General features: G+C 44.1%; 1 protein-coding gene across 2 annotated transcripts; it reads right to left on the reverse strand.

The window, feature by feature from the left end:
- Positions 1-235: 235 nt before the first annotated feature.
- On the reverse strand, positions 236-16,401 carry gng2 (guanine nucleotide binding protein (G protein), gamma 2). Of its 2 annotated transcripts, none has more exons than XM_019277961.2 (4): positions 16,146-16,401; positions 6,451-6,527; positions 2,153-2,270; positions 236-1,026 (listed from the first exon to the last, which is right to left on the reverse strand). In XM_019277961.2, the coding sequence occupies exons 3-4, from the start codon at positions 2,237-2,239 to the stop codon at positions 898-900; spliced, it is 216 nt and encodes a 71-aa protein (XP_019133506.1). In that variant the 5' UTR covers positions 2,240-2,270; positions 6,451-6,527; positions 16,146-16,401; the 3' UTR covers positions 236-897. The 2 variants fall into 2 exon arrangements, with proteins under 2 accessions (XP_019133506.1, XP_019133505.1); XM_019277960.2 differs by having other exon boundaries at positions 2,153-2,274; positions 16,146-16,397.
- Positions 16,402-17,524: the final 1,123 nt, after the last annotated feature.

Raw genomic sequence — 17,524 nt, forward strand, 5'->3', positions numbered from 1 at the left:
AAACCGTTTGTCCATTTTCTTTCATGCAATAGTCAAATGATACAAACACAACCATTCAGAACTCACAGCACAGCACAGTTTACTTGCTAGTCATTTTATACAAATAGTAGAAAGAGGGTTTGTATCTGAAGGAGACAAACTGCATCACATTTGCCAGATAGATGTCGATACACAGAGACTTGATTTTAAGAAGAGAATCACAGAGTCGAATGTTTCAAACATCCCGTTTTTTTCTTTTTAAAAAAAGCTTTCACTAACCTGTTCTAAGAAAAAGAAGTTAACAAAGCCGTTTGTTTCAGTAATCACGTACAGTTATAGAAAGATATCTAAGGTGACAGGTAAAGCTGAAATAAAACAGAAACGGAAAAGAAACATTCCAATAATCAGGTGGCGTATTTTCGTTTGCTCTCCTACGATGCTTTAACAAAAAGTCCCAAAAAGAACCACGAAATATTTTTTTTTTATTCTCATTTTATCTGTTTCTTTTTCTCTATTTTTTAAACTTTTGTACACATCACAACCTGAAGACTTGGGTTGTTCGTTGTACGTCTCTTGGCTATCATCATCGTCATCGTCATCATCCCGTTTGTGTCATCTAAAAAAAAAGCACAGACTCCCTTCAACATGCTGCAACACCCCTCAAACAAAAAAAAAAAAAAAGCAATCACATCACCCCTTTAATGGTTACATGTAAACTCTGTGTTTTTTGTTTTTTTAAATTTTTCACACTCTTTAAAGGTGCCGTTCGAGAAAAAAAGGATGGGGGCGGGTGGGGTTGGGCAGTAATCGCCGTGCCCCACCTACTAGAAGATTTCTACGTATTTTGAACGTCCATGTTCAAAAGTCCCCACGCTGAGCAGACTTGCTGAAGGGCCATGCCGAGTTTTTTTTATTTTTTTACAGGATGGCGCAGAAGAACTTCTTCTCCCTGAACGGGTTCTCTGACGCCGGCACCGGCGATAACAGAGGGTCCTCTTTGGCATGAGCTTCGCAGTATGACATCAGGTCTGCCGCTGCTTTTGACACCTGGAATTCAAACACACACGTGTGTCAGCACACAGAAGGAAGCAGTTTGATATTTTGATGAATTAGCTCATTTGCTTTCTATTAGATAAGAAAGATCGATGCCTCTTTAATATCTGTACAGTCAATAAACAGCAGCTGGTTTTTCGGAAAGAGCCACCAAGCTTTACCGGAAACTTTGTTGGTTTTACACTTCTGTGTTTGTACGGATTAAACAAGATTAGTAGCGAGTTTTTTTGGTTGCAGCTGCATATTGTGTTGAAGCCATAACACTGATCTGTGTTTTACTTATATAATATCCATGTGAGTAACATAATCCTGCCTATGTATCAAATTATGCTGATCATAATGAAATAACGTTGATCATGTTGATGATCATAATCATTTAAGAAATCTTAAATGATTATGATGATGATGTCAGAGGGTGTTACTCTATATGTAGATGTCACCTGAGCACAGGTAAGGGGGGAGGTGTTTTGAGAGCAGAAGGGCAAACAATTTTCAATTTTGAGAGACAAAGCGGGTTTTTTCTGTTTAAGACGAGTTTGATTTATATTGCCGTTACTGATAATCAATTAAAGGAACGTATTTTGTGACACTACGAAAGAGTGCGCGTTGATTTACTGACCGCTCCTACATAATGAATAGATATTTCTCAAAACAAGTCAAACGGATCCTTAAAGTATGGAGCTGGAGCCGGGGGTGATTAGCCTAGAAAAACGACTGGAAACAGTTACAGCATGAAATTTCTCCTCTAAAAAAATATAACTGGGGGGTTGTCAGGCTCAAACAAGCTACCCACCTGTCAATCAAAGCGTCCACGCTCTTAATCCTGCATAACTTTAAGCCTTAATATAATGTGAACAGGTGAGTTGTATATAAATTCACCCTCAGTACAGTTGTCATGAACGGGGAAATTAGCTACAGAGACCAAAACTGTTTTTTGTACCAGGCTGTAAACATGTTTATTTCTGCTGTGAACATGGGGACTTATGGAGACTGACTCACTTCTGGAGCCAGCCTCAAGTGGACATTTGTGTGAGTGGTGTCAATCTTCTCGTCTAACCCTCGGACTCGGACTGAGCTTACTGCATCAGCTTTAACTCGTGGTCACTTTGTGTCCGCTCACCTTTATCCTGTCGATGTTGGCCTCCATCTTCAGCTGCTCCACCAGCTTCCTGGCTTGCGCGATGCTGGCCGTGTTATTGCTCGCCATGGGCGCTGTCAGTCAGGTCTCCTCGCGTGCTCTGCCTAGACGAGAAAAAAGGTTCAAACATCCCCAAAAAAAACAAAACGCTGCAGATCATGCACAGTGATGTGCCACCAATGATGACGGAGATGATGAGCAGTATAACACAGCAGGGGTGCAAAGAGGAGCGCGAGTAACAGACATTGTCACATGCCTGTGAATGCACACACATGTACCACACACCACCACCACACACACATACAGGCATATTATTTATGGTGTCAGTTGCTAGGCAGCCTGTGACAGTGAGGGGGAGGCAGGGAAGGTGGGAGGAGAGCGAGGGGGCAGCTCTTTGTCCAGCTCTATATTTAAAATCGATAAACCGATAATGAACGCTACTGACTCCAGTCATAAAAAACTCTAATTCTGTCCTGATAATGGTCGTTTCTGTTAGTCAGCGTGTCACACAAGGGCACGGTGTCGACCCGCCGCATCATGTGAAGGATGATGAATCAATACATTGATCTGAGGTGAGACGGGTCATCGTGGACGCCTCAGTTCACTTCATCTGTTACTGTTTTATATATATATACAGTCTACAGTCTGTGGATGATCAGAAAATATATTTATAACTGACTTGAGTCGAGTGTTCACACCGGGAAAGCGATCTCAGGATCAGGATGTACACTCGATGCTTCGATGTGATGCACGAAATGAAAGAACAGCTGCAAGATAAAACTCGATCGCTGAGATTCTTCGAGAAACGTGAGATCCGGAAACAAGAAACCGGCGCTGCGCTGAGTGTGAGTACCCGGATCAGGGGACTGACACGACTGACAGGGGCCTCAAAAATAGGTAAACACTAATATAAAATTAGGGGGCCCGATTAGATTTTTTTGTCATAGGGCCCAAAATTCCTGGCGGTGCCCCTGACCCAGATGGTGCATTCATGATGCTCAAAATTGAAGAGTGTGGAACTCTGGACACGTCTTCCCCGTCAGGAGTCGCTTTTTTGGATACGTAGAGAAGGGAAGGGAGCCATTGTTTTCAACTTAGCGACCTTTCAGACCGCTCCAGCGACCTTTATTTTTAAAAAAAGCTACTAGTGACAAATCTAGCAACTTTTTCTGGCGTTACCGGAGACTTTTGGAGACCCTGACGTGCAAACAAATCGCATATCCGCTGACTGATCCCAGAAGAAAGTTCATTTTGCAGGTAACACATATTTACGTGCTTTTTACGCTACTCCTCCATTACAAACACATGCACGTGGCTGATTATGCAACTCTGAAGTGAACCGAGGAAGCTGCTGGAGCTGAGGCGGTTGCAGTATATTCCAAAATATACAAATACGTGTTTTATATTTATATTTTAGCAGTCAAACGTTGGAGGTAACGCTCTGCTTGCGGTTGCAGTTCGGTAAAATATTGCAATCATCATTTTCAGAACGGTACCGTGCTGAAATTAGCACACTAAACCAGAAAGTACATAGAAATGTGTCAAAAGACGAGTGTTTGGTTTAGCTTGAGGCTGTTTCAGAGTACCTGGAACCTGAAATATTAACATGTGTGCACACATGTTAATATTTCAGGTTGAGTGGCTGCTGGATCGAGCGCTGTGGGTTCAAGATTTAAATGTTTGTGGAAGAAATGAAACCGCTTCAGAAACTTCTTGGGAAACAGCTCGACAGTCTGACTGAAGCAGTAATGAGTGACAGGGTGTGTGTTAATGTAAAATGATGCAGATTAGTGCACGGTGTGTATGTCAGACCGATGGATGAATAATTAATGTAGACCACAGAATAAAGAGGCCTTCACCACAAGTCTTAAGAAGAGCTTCAGCGAGGTCTGCGTTTGATGTTTATTCAGGTTTTTTTTAGGTTTCGGTGTCCTCAGATGCTCCTCTGGCTTTTATAACCTCCTCTTTGATTAAATGGATCAAGCTGCGAGCGCTCTGAAGCAGCATCGTCCTCCGCGTGTGATCAATCTTCTCCCCCCCGCGTCCGTCCCCCCCTCCGTCATCCGTCTGTACGCGCTGTGGTACGACTCGGCGTGGGGTTAAGACTGATCCCAGCGAGAGGTGCTGCTGGAGCCGAGCCTGAATATTGATCACACCTGCTCACGAGGACGGTGAACCGCCGCAGGAATCACAAACCAGGATGACCTGGTCCTCAATTAAAAAACCCTGCACAGGGTCACAGTTTGTTTGTTTCACAGGAGATTCACCAACTTGCCCGTGTTTTAATCTCGTGTCCTTCCTCTTCAGATGCAGTGATACAACCTGTTTACTTCCTGCAACACTTGGTCTAGCAGCTTGTGGTGCCCGATACATATGCAGCTGATTAAATATGACACACATTTTCCAGGTTTATATCATTACCAGAGATTTTTAGCATTAATCACAAGTTCCCAGAGCCCTTCAAGTGATTTATTTTGTCCAAAATCTTCAGTTAAAGGGAGAAAAGCGGCAAAATATCACATTTCTGACATGTTTTGTTGCATTTATGATCCCTTCTTTATTCTCTATATGCATTTGTTACTTGTGTGCATATGTTCAGATGCCAAACTGTATTTTAATTGCTCGCTGTGTGCGATGACGAAGTTAAATCTAATCTTAAAACCTCTAAAGATGAATCATCATCAGTTTTCAAGCGTTACAGGAGAGTTTCTCTCTCTATATATATCCATACTGTACTTCCTTCCTATATCTATACTTAACTGTCACTTTATGAGTCACTGGAAAGAGTTTCAAGCTGAAGTGAAAGTCAAGTATTTCCTACTGATTCACACATTTTTAGGACTGAAGCGTTTCCTCTGAAACGTGGCTGGAAAATCTCGAGGCGCTGACAGCGTGATGGAGGAGGGATTCACGAGAACGACCTGCAGCAGGCCGCGCAGTATTAACAGTGTAAAATAAACACGATGTTTTAAAGTGTCCTGGATGTTCTCAGTCTGACGAGCGCTTCACCTTTTAGGGTCACGAGGGATTTAATCTTAACACTGTCGTTTGGGAAGAAAATGAGGTGACGGGTCGATATGTTACCTCGAAAATAATAATTACGTCCTTGTTTAAGCAGACGCTGCAGAGAGAGAGACAATAATAATTCTTTGTTCTAGACTTTGTTTTCATCAGCCAGAGGGATCTTTGGTTTAGACCTGCGTCCAGACTGTTTTTGTTGGGTTGAAATGCTAAAATCTGGTTTCCCTTTGTGGAAGTCATTTTGCTTTAATATCCTGCGATCACAGACGAGAGTTGTCCGGAATATTTCCTTTTTATCTGTCAAGTTAATAACGACTGACGTAGAATTATGCATAAATATCTTGGCACACAAACTTTGACTCTCGTCCCCTCACCAAAATAAAAATAGGCCAACTACAAAAGTGTGATCGACGTGCAGAAATGAGTCTTTGGCGTCTTCGGTATCGAGGCCATAATATTGTTCCAACACTCTGGGGAGACGTCAAAACAGGCCAGCGTATCGCCTCGACTATTGATAGGGAGAGACGTCACTGCTGAAGGTTTCTGGGATGTCTGCTCTATTCTTTACAGAAAATAATCAGACAATGTGACACGGTGGCCTGATTCGAGTGGAAACGACGGGGGGGGAGAGAGAGGATGTTTTTAATAAATAAATAAAACAGTTTTAATACGGAGAGTTTTACAAGTATGTGGGGAAATGAAACATTTTCTGTAGCAGCTAAACTCTGGAAATTCAAGACTTGTGATCAAGATACACGTAGCAAATAAAAACTTTAAGATCTCGTTGCATCTACGCTCAAAAAATCAGAACACAGGAGACGTTACGAGGTATTTAGCCGAGTCATTTCTCTGCTTATTGTCGGCCGAGCGTGTGAAAATGCCACCCTGACATTTTCGATTCTGGAGAGGGAGGGCGGAGGAGATGGATGTCCATGCATGTGTCGGCTCCAGGAGGAATAGCCGCTGCCTTGAAGGGGTTTAATGAACAGTAACCGGCTTCGTGGGATGCTTTCCTGCCTCTTTTAGGATGTTAACTGCTTCTACTGGACTCCTCATGAACCCTCTTGTGCTTCCTTTCCTTCCTCTCTGTCCTGAGATGTTGCACATGGATGTCGACATGCTGATAAATAATGCATTTAGGTGGACGCGCGGCTTAACTGTGTCAGCTGACGACACAAAAAACTCTTCAGCAGTGACCTCCTCCTCATGCTGTCAAACCTCCTCCTCCTCCTCCTCCTCCTCTTGTCTTGACCTCTCACCTTGTCTGCTTACTCCTCCGCGCTCTGGCCTGGCGTCTGCCTGCAGTTCAGTCAGCAGTTTGCGTCCGCCCGTCTCTCTGCAAACACAAACAGATAATAAAGATGAGGTGAGGATCAGATGCTGATCAGAGGAAGAGGTTTGCGTGTAGCTCTTACAAACTCCACCGAGGAGAAACAGCTGATGAAGAAACACCAAAGCAGAGGGAGTGAAACTTAATTTATGGTGTTAAAGGAAGAGTTCAGCATTTTTGGAAATGTGCTTATTTGTTTGTTTTTTGCTGAGAGCGGCATAAGAAGATTGATAATACTTTCATATTTATCTGCTTAAAGGTCCAGGTATTTGAGGGTATCTATCTATTCCTTCATGCTTGAACCAAGAGGGGTATCCAGTTGGTTGCAATCTAAAACTTTACCACTAGATGTCGCTAAATTCGACACACTGGACCTTTAAGATGAAGGTAACAACATCTTCACATTAAACGGACAAACGTGAGAGCGGTGTCAATCTTCTCATCTAACTCTGAATGTATTCCCCCGAGTATTCCTTTAAGTCGGTGCCGACCCGTTCGCCTCCCCTCCTCTCCCTCTCTCTTTCTCCGGTCGGTCTGATCCATTCTTTAATGCATCTGTGACTCTGCAGCTCGGTTTTTCTGCTGCTTCTGATAAATGGGCCAATTACTCTGCATGAGCAGTTCTGCAGAGGAAGGGAATTCCAGCCGTCGTAAATCACGGCAGCACGCAACTTTAAAGCAACTTTACAGTAAGGCATCCATTAACAAAACCTCGCCAGCAGCAGCAGTCGAAGCCGAAGCCCTGAGCCAGAGTGTTTTAGCAACGCTGAAAAATGCTTAGAGCTTAAAAATCAAGCAGAAAAAGAGCAGGAGACCTTCCTGTACTGTCACCGGAGCCATTAATCTACGTCGTTATGCTGCTCTATGCAAGATGTATAATATAATCTGAGGGTCATCGGTGTGTAGCAAGATTATTTTACATTACATTCAGTCATTTAGCTGACGCAACAATCACGGTACAGTGTGACAAAGAAAAGTTAGTGGCGGCCATAGGTAAGTAAGTTGTTGGTAGTGTTGGAGAGGAGGTCCTCAGGAGGATTTTGAAGGTAGAGAGGGCGCCCCTGATCTGGTAGGAACTGGTAGGACTTTCCACCAACAGATGAGAAAAGATCACCTGGGTGGCAGAGCAGGGCGTCGATCATTGGAGGAGCGAGTCTTGAGCTGGGTATCATGTTGAGTCAGTTGATTTCACTGATGTCGGGAAGTCTCTCGCTACCCTGGTAGGGCCAAGAGATAGGGAGTCAACTGTAATGTTGATGTCATGGTGTATAGTAGGTTTGGGTGGGAAGACCAGCAGTTCAGTTTCGAAGAAGAAGGTGAGGCGTTGGAGAGTGTTCATTTGGTTGCCATCTGTAACTTCACCCCTAGGTGTCACTAAATCCGACACACTGGACCTTTAAGTCTCTTTAAGCCGACAGATAAACTTAGAAAAAGATACAATCATGTTGTGGCTACACAGTATATAATGTTTGCAAATGGAAAAGTAATGAGAGTTACATGTTACATTTTGTTGTCGACTCACATGTTCCTACGTAAAAACCAGAAAGACGCTTCAGGAGTCTCGCAGACTGAATATGTGCAAACACTATGGCCGAGTTACAACTAATCAGCTGATGAAATATGAGCTCAGCTGACAAACACAGTCGCGGTCACATGACCTTTAACTTTAACTGTGTCATCATAACAAGTTTTGTTTGCTCACGGAGACATCCGGCTCGTCAGTCATCATCATCGTCATCGAGAGCGACGTCCACGTCAGCAAAAAAAAAAACTGTTTGTGTTCTTCAAGCCAAACTGGAGCTAATCCAATATTTGCAGGATTAAGGAGCAAACACACGATGGAGGAAACTTTGGCAAGTGCCAAAAAACTGCAGTTCCTCTAACGTCCACCTGAAGCTGGCTCCAGAAGTGAGTCAGTCTCCATAAGTCCCCATGTTAAAGCAGAAATAAACATGTTTACAGCCTGGTACAAAAAACAGTTTTGGTCTCTGTAGCTAATTTCCCCGTTCATGACAACTGTACTGAGGGTGAATTTATATACAACTCACCTGTTCAGATTATATTAAGGCTTAAAGTTATGCAGGATTAAGAGCACGGACGCTTTGATTGACAGGTGGGTGTCGTTACACATTGCTCAGGCGTCATTCAGCCCGCCGATATATACTGAAGCATCAGTGTGTCAGTGCTGACTGCACTTTCACATCTTTCAATGTCTTATTTCTGTTTTTCTGCACTCTTTGATCACTTTACTGCAAAAAAAAAGAAGCTTAAAAAAGCTGAATTTGATTTCCCCGTGAACTGTTGGTGTCATCATATTTGTGTTGCAGAGCAGCAGGGAGACAGATTTTAATACTTTAGAGATGTTATTCTTCACTTTTATGCCAGTGAAGCATCTTGAACTGGAAAAAAAAAGGATGCATTACGTGATGGGACGTGACTGGCGATCCATTTCTCTCCTGTGTCGTAGCCTTCTGCTTCCCGTCCCTCCCTCGGTTGCAGACAGGTGTTCAGTGATGGGGCTGAAACGCTCCCAGCGTGCACCGTCCTGCTGTTAACACCGCTGAATCAATCTGACCCCCTTCGTCATCCTTCCCCTGCCATTTGGAGCCGTTTTGAACCCCCTTCCTCCGGGTTTTCAGGGGGTCTGTGTTCGTGACGAGGCCCTCCACAGATGTGATTATAGCTGCTGCTCGACTCTGGGTGTCGCTGACTTAAAGGGTGATTAAGCGCCGCAGGAAACATCCTGGTGAGGAAAATATAATTCCTGGCCTGTCGAGAGTGATGATCTCTCGCACGCTCCCACACACGCCCTCATCCTTTCTCTTCCCCACACCTTATTATCCTTTTTTATTTTTTTTTATTTACACCATCTAAAGGGAGAAATTAAGGCAGCAAGGCAGGGAGTGTTCTGTCCTCTGTGATGCCCAGGGTGTGAAATCAGAGCGTGGTAATTAAAAATCTGTCCCTAGCACAGCCATCTGGACCCTGGAGAGCCGGTGATTAACCTGAGAAGGTCTGCAGGGACACGAGGATGCAGAATGGGACCCCCACTCAGAGATAACAGAGGCGAAGTTTTAAAGACCGCGAAGACCCACCCGGTCAAGTTTTGTGTTTTTGACAGATTTACCAATGAAGCCTTCACAAATTGTTTAGTGGACGACTGTTTTGAACCCTAGAGTTTGGCATTTTGGTTTTTTGGAGCCAGAAGTGACACCAAATGACAACCGGGTGCACAACAACAAGTGGACGTTTGAGAAACTGCAGTTTTTGGTTGCTGCTTGCAAAAAAACTAAAATATTTTTCTAGGAAACATTTGGCTAGGAAATCGTCAGTGCAGTATCTAGATTAATCTTTGATTAGTGCTGCATAGCCTGACAGTTTGATCTGATTTTGATGAATCATACTCTGTTTTATCACATGAACATCATGCTGCATGAAGAAAAAGACTTAAAACTAGTGACTGGAGATCATAAAGTCATTAGAAAAAGATCCAGAGTCCTAAAAAGACTCTTTACCATCAGCCTATGTGAACGATATAACGGTATAAAGGACGAGCGGGGTTAGAGGCGAGGAATCGTCACTTCCAATCATCGAATGTCAGGCTACGTCTCAGGTAGCATTACTCAAACTCAACTCAAATATATCACATGCCTGATATTTTGAATAAAAATGTCATACGTCTGATTGTTAATTTGGAAATAAATGTTCCACATATTTTAGGGAACTTACCCTAGAACTTCTTTGACTTGCAGCCTAAAACTGAAAAAAGTAAAAGAAAAAATGTGTTTTCATGTCCAACAATAACACTGCAGGGTTTGAAAGTTAAAGTAGTTTGTGTGTAAACACTAAAATAAGGTGAAGAATTAAGTACAAATCAAATGGTGACATGGGAGATACTAGAAATATCCAAGTGGTATCGAAAGAAGTTGTAAGTATTGTCTTGCTATGATTGGACTATCGCTGTTCAGGGAATGTTTAATGAACGATGAGTTATGTCTCAACAATCATTAATTGGAGATCCCTGACTTTATCTGAGTCTTTCTAATAAAGGGTTGGTTATATCTGCCTGGATATGTTTTATTCTTATTTGGGTGAACTTGCATGTCATGTTTAAGGAAAAACTGGGATGCTACAAAAAGAAAAAAGAAAAGAAAGAACAACCCTCCTGACTCCAGTGTTGTTGCTGTAAAAGCTGACACGACCCTTTTCTGTGCTGACCGTGTCGTTTCTTTTTTGTGTTTCATGAATCCCACAAAACTAATCCAAACCTCCACTGCGGATTTTCCAAAAAATGCAAGCCTGTTTTTTATCATTTCAGCAGCGACAGACAGCGGCAGCGCCTCAGCACGTAGGCAGGAGCGCTCGCAGTGTGACGGAGGGACTGTACCATCCATCCTCAGTTTGCCGTAGGACAATGAGGCACGGCCTGCGATGTCACCGTGAAACAAGAGGCGGTGAAGGGCACGCTGAGATTCACAGAGTCGTAAACTGACACAGAGAGTTAAAAAATAAAAGATGGAAATAGGAATAAAGTTCATCAGGAAGAGAGGCGATGGTAATATCTTCTTCCAGAGTGGCTTTACAGCGACCGCAGCGAGCTGGAGTAACATAAAACTGACCTCCGGGGTTATTAATGAACACAATCAAGAGGATATCGACTACTGAATGTAACACGGCACAGATCTCTGCCCTTGAATAGGAGAAAGGACGCACAGAAAGAGACGGGACACACACAGAGAGCAGAGCTGTCAGCCGGTGCTGGGATTGTCTGGGGAGATGGCGCTGAGCGTGACAGCTGAGCGTCACTATTTCTGTCAGCGCTCTGAGCGGGACTCAGACCTCCATTACACCAAGATATATCGATAACTGTGTTCTTAAATTAGGTAATAACACCGAAACCAGGCAGACAACATGTTTGTATCTAAGTTCTTTGTATTAAAGCAACAATATGTCAGATATTTACTGTATTAAATCATAAAATGATCATGATATGTCATCTATACCATTTACCATATGTCACCACTCTGGAAATAATACTTTTATTTATATCATGGTCACTTTACACTACAATACTCGTTATATATCATGCCACACTTATCCTCAGTACTTTGTCTTTGAAGGTTGATTACTTTTTCGTGGTCATTGTGTAGTTTAGATATTTCTGTCGGTTTATTGTGCTTCGTTTTTTTTTTTTTCTACTTTTGTTTCTATATCTTTGCTGCTGTCACAAGTGAATTTCCCCGTGGTTGGGATGAATAAAGTATATCTAATCTAATCAGAGAAAACCAAAGAATGGACAGAGCATGAGTGACGATGATGAAGCCAAACATATGCCACGCCGGCTGCTGCCATGCTGGCTGTGCGGCCTCTTCCGCCTCCCAGGTGATATAAAAATCGACAAAGACGTGGCTCGTCGTTGGAATGACGCCTGGCTGCTCAAACGAGACGATGATCCACGTCTTCACGGATACGCCGTCCATTCCTTAGCGTGTCCGCGGGTGAAACTAACTTTTAAACTGAATTTCTACAACAACAATTTGTATTTCTACTCCAGATGGATCTGTCAGCGTCCTCTCCTTGGATAAACTAAACTCAGACTGACTAAATCAGCTCCTTACAGCAGCATGTTGACATAATTATGGTACAACAATGGTGCCTCAGTGGTTTGGATGGATTTCTGTATGTTGGTGATTTTGATTCATTCATGACGTTTCATAAAGTTATGGGCCTTTCTTCAGAATATATTTACAGCGATTAAAGTTTCTCTTCAGTTAGAAATGAATGGCGTCATCAGCGCTGTGTGGGCGTGATTTCATCAGATTTGACTGACGGGGAAACAAAAGCTGTCAGGATTGAATCAGTGTGACGAACAGAAACAGTGAAACTATCCGAGTTTTGTAGGTGGAATCAGAAACGATGTTTCAAAAGCTACCTCGCGACAGAGAAACCGTCACAAAAACACAAAGTACACAAAGTACACGAGGGTGGATGAGCTCGATGCAGCGATATGAATCTGTAATCCCTTTGATTGTAAACTCGGCGTGACGGGTTTGTCGCTCGCGACTGAGAAATTAGACCCCGTCTCCCAACAACAAGTAGGCTACTGTGAACACGACGTCAGGCGGAATGAATGAACCGATCATCAGACCGGTGTTTGCAACAGATCCACTCCAAACCAGCGAGAAGAGGACAGAAATAATCACGTTAGATCTCGATGTATTAGCCTCGTGTTAACCTCTACTTTCTCTTTCCTTACTCGCTGCCTCTCAGTCAGACCACCGCCACCCGTGAATATTCGATTAGCCCGGACATCTGTGCCACCCCCAGCATGCCCTGCCCATCCTGCCATCTTAGAGATTGTAGTGTGTGTATATGTGTGTGTGTTGGGGGGTTAATCTAGGTCCCAGAAGGGGGGGGAAGGGAGAAAGCAGTGGCCCAGGAAATGATGCATCCCCTGGGAGTCAAGGCGGCAGCAGGGAGGAGGTTTATTGCTCCAGGGAGCGCAAATGTGGTCTATTATGTTTCTTAAATCAAACAATCAAGGCCTGGCATGTTTCTTCTTTGTCAGGTTAAAGCAGTGACCAAGTGGTTTTCTTTTTTTTCCCTCAAAGACTCGTGTATAAAACCTTTTATACGCCTGTTATGTAACGGCGGGGTAGTTAGTGGTGTAGAAACAATGCATGACACCGCTGTCACAGGAAGAGCTTCAGATCTCTGCAGAAATAAACGAGTGTCCAGGGTGGAAAATTAACACCAGCCACCGGCCAAATAACGCCGCTGAAATCTGGCTGCGAGTGAGAAAGTTGGTTTTAAATTCGTCCCGGACACTTTGGCAGGAAACCGACCACCGCCGAGTGGAGCTTCTTCTCAACCCTGGAGATCACTCTTGGCCCGGTGTGGTCACCAGATTTGAAAAAGCTTCACTTCTCACCCGCGTGTCACAAACGATGGTTTTATCAGACTTTTTACATGATTTTACGTGAAGCTCTCGTCTCTGTGAGGAGGAATCAGCACTTGGTGCATTTGCTTTTGAGCGAGGAACGCGTAAACATACTTTTCCTCTGGAATCAATCAGCATGCCAAGAATAACACGGCCAGACTCCTGGGCTGTTAACAATATTACAAACATCCGGGCTTGTTTAGATTCTGCTGATTCTGTGTGAGTGTTGCTGCTCGGACTCTTTCACACCCGGGATTCATCTGACTGCAGATTTTGGATGAAAATGATCTGCTACGAGGAGTCAGAGATTTCGTCCAAGCTGTCAGAAACCTGCATTTGTAACTGACTTAAGTCTTGACTTAGACTCGACTCTTCAAAGACTTGAGACATACTTGAGAGTCGAGAGTTACACTTGAGTCGTAGTTAAGTACTTAGACTTAAGTGCTGTAGGAACTAAAAGACAACAAACTTTAAGACTTGACCAAAGACTATACAAGAGAGTCATAGAGACAATCAAAAACTTTAAAGACTTGGTTGGACAACAAGACTTCAGTGACATGACTGCCTGAAGACTTGGCTTGAGACTTGAAAGGTCTCATGTTTTGCCTTCAAGGACTTAGTTGGACAAGACTTGAGGTCACAAAAAAACAGGTCTTAAGACTTGACTTGACTCCCAATACATTTGACTCTCGAGTTTTACCATCCAGCACTTAAAACCTGATTTAAAACTTGGTTGGACAAGACTTGATACTTGACCTGCAGCAGCTCTGGAGACTTGGACTCGAGTCACACTTAAATCACACAAGAACAGGAACTTCAGTTGGACGTTACAGCTGTGAGACTACCTCAAGACTTGATTTAAGATTTGATTTACTTCTTAATCTCGAGTCCAATCCAAGACACAAAATTCGGGTCTTAAGACCTGACTTGAGTCTTGACTCCCAAAAGACTTGAAAGCAAATACATTCAAATCTCAAGGCGCTTAAAACCTGACCTGAAACTTGGTTAGACAAGACTTGTTTATATATTTGGCCTGGACTTTCCTCAACAGAAAACAGTTCTTGAGACTTGAACCACACAAAATGAGGACTTGGACATCATAACTGTGAGGTCGCTTGACAAAAACTCAAATCCAACCCAAGTCACCAAAATTAGGTCTTAAGTCTTCACTTGAATCTTGACTCCCTAAAGACTTGACTGATTTTTTGACCTAGTGGACTGAGGACGACTTAATTTTCTCACTTGGTTGGACAAGACTTGATACCTGAGCTGAACTTGATCTTAAAAGACCTGAAAACAGTTCTTAGACATGACAGCTGTGAGACTGCCTCAAGACTTTGTTTGAGATTTGACAGGTCTCGTTATTTGCCTTCAAGGACTAGAGACTTTAGTTGGACAAGACTTGAGGTTTGACATTTACGTGCCCTTATTTACAAAAATAAGGTCTTAAGACTTGACTTGAGTCTTTGACGCCCTAAAGACTGAAGACTTTCTCACTTGGTTGGACAAAGATTGAAGATCCGTCTTGGGTTTTCCCCAAAAACACTCTTGATGCTTTGATCCTGACAAACCACAGCACGGCTGAGTGAGCTTAAAACCCAAAACCAACACTGTGAGGAGTAAACAGGTGCAGCGGTACAAAGGTCGAAGCCCTCGCTGCGACAACATCCTCCCTACCTCGGGTTGCCTTCCCTCTGAAGCCTCGCACATCTCTGAGAAACAAGTTTAGGAAGCTCAGCCCGAGATCCTCTCATACTTTGGCCTGACAATGATGAATTCTTTTGGTTGAAGGCAGCGATGGGAGCGGAGAGGTCGGAATGGTCAACAAGGCGTGGACAGCTGCTCGTTCGTGCTCCCTCTTTCTATCTGTAACACTCAAGTCCTGGAAAACTCTCAAGGTTTCTAAGGCTTCTTGTTTACCGTCGCACGCTTCTAGTCTCAACAAATCAAACGTCGATGTGTGTGAAACAATCTGTGGCCTTGGAGCAGCTCGCCGCCCCGGACGTGAGGACGTGAGCTCTTGCGTAATTCTGACTCGCTCGTGTTGCGTTTTTGTTACAGGCCTGGAAATATAACACACACACACACACACACACACACACACGTGATTAGATGATTTAACAAGTGTGTGATATTTCCTCTGTTTTCCTGCCACTGTATCTGTCTGTGAGCGACATAAAAACACCAACCCCCCCCTCCTCCATCCTCCACCTCCTCCTGCTCCTCCTCCACCTCCTCCTCCTCTCCGGGCCATCTGCCTGATACAACCGCTACGTAGACCTTGTGTGTATGGTCGATTCGCTTTCTCTGGAGGGCGAGAGGGGCTTGGAGAACGGCTGGAAAAACCTCAGAGGAGGGTTGTGGGATTGCATCCCCCTTCTTCTTCTTCTTACTCAGGAGGAGGAGAAGGAGTCCTTTCTCTTATTCCATGCAGGCATGTATGAAAGGAGGTGCAAGGGGAGGTTTTTGAAAAGGTTTTAAAGGGAGGAGGGGATTCTGTGATGTTAAAGCAGGCGGCAGCATCAATCTCGCCCCTCGAGCGCTGACAAAACGACAGCATGGATCTGAAAAAACACCCCATCCTCCTCCACCACCACCTCCTCCTCCTCCTCCTCCTTCTCCTGGAACACACCCTGCTCTGGATGCCTTTAACCCCTCAAACAGATGAAAACAGAAAAACGTACCTTTTTTGTTGTGTTTGTGTGGTCGCCGTCCGTGATGCCAAACACATCCAGTCCTGTGGAGGAGTATCCACGCTCCCCTTTCAGTCAGTCAGTCAGTGAGCGAAGGCAGCCGAGTACATCCACACAGCACACACTCCTCTCTCTGTATGCCTCTCCCCTTCTCTGCTCCAGCTGAGATCCTCCCTGCCTCCCCTCCTCACTGCTGCTGAGTCTCCACCCTTCAAAGCCAAACGCTCAGGCTGCAAGAAACCACCCTCCTCCTCCTCCTCCTCCTCTATCTGCCTTCTCTCCTCTGCTATCTGGACACACTCCCTACATCTCCCAGAGGTCCACAGGAAAAGCCTCGACTGTCTCTCCAAACACCTACAGTAAACAAACACATACCAGGAAAGCTGACGGTCTGGACGAGCTGGATTTCCCTCTTGATAAATATTCATACGCCTAACTCACATTTTGCCTGCACGCTTGCACAAGCGTTGCATGAGAATATAACATCCTGCACACACACACACACACACACACACACGACATGTTCCCGCAGGCTTGTAATCATCAGGTCATCTACAGTGAAATCATCAAAGATTAGAGAGAGACAGAAAGACTCCCAGCAACTATTCACCAACGCCGGAACAACACTTGTAAACAAACAGAGCGCTGCTTCACGTCTGAGTGTTTACGCTCTGGATCTTCAGCTCGTGCAGGATGAATTAAGACGAGATCAACGTGAGGACGCCAACGTGATTTGAACATTTCGAAGGCGAGCAAGCCAAATGTTGTTTTCTAACATGATAACCACTGACGGTATAAAGAATGGGTTGCGTATCGGGGATGTATGCAGGGAAATTAGCTGTGTTTTTTTGTACCAGGCTGTAAACATGTTTATTTCTGCTGTGAAGTTGTGACATTTGAACATGGAGACTTATGGAGATTGACTCACTTCTAGAGCCAGCCTCAAGTGGACGTTAGAGGATTTTATAACCTGTGGTTTGCCTTAACGGCGTAACTCTTAAAGCATTTGCACGTCTGCACCACTCACTAAAGAATGGACGTGACGTCACCCCGTATGTTTCTGAAGAGCCTTTTTGAAGCTCGGTGTGTTGCCATGTTTATTTCTGCTGTGAAGTTGGACATTTGAACATGGGGACTTATGGAGACTGACTTGTTCTGGAGCCAGCCTCAAGTGGACGTTCGAGGAACTGCAGTTTGCTGCTTAATCTACACCAAGAAATCCTTTGAAATGCTGCTACAGTATGACGACTGTATGCTGTGTAACTAGTTTGTTTGCATGCACGTGTTCATGTGTGTGCACGTATCTACACATCCGTGTTTGTATGAGCGCTGCACAGCTGCTCTCCCTGCAGGTAAACTCTCTAATGTTA

Source organism: Larimichthys crocea, chromosome XXIV (assembly GCF_000972845.2).
Source record: "Larimichthys crocea isolate SSNF chromosome XXIV, L_crocea_2.0, whole genome shotgun sequence".
Classification (NCBI taxonomy): Eukaryota; Metazoa; Chordata; class Actinopteri; family Sciaenidae; genus Larimichthys; species Larimichthys crocea.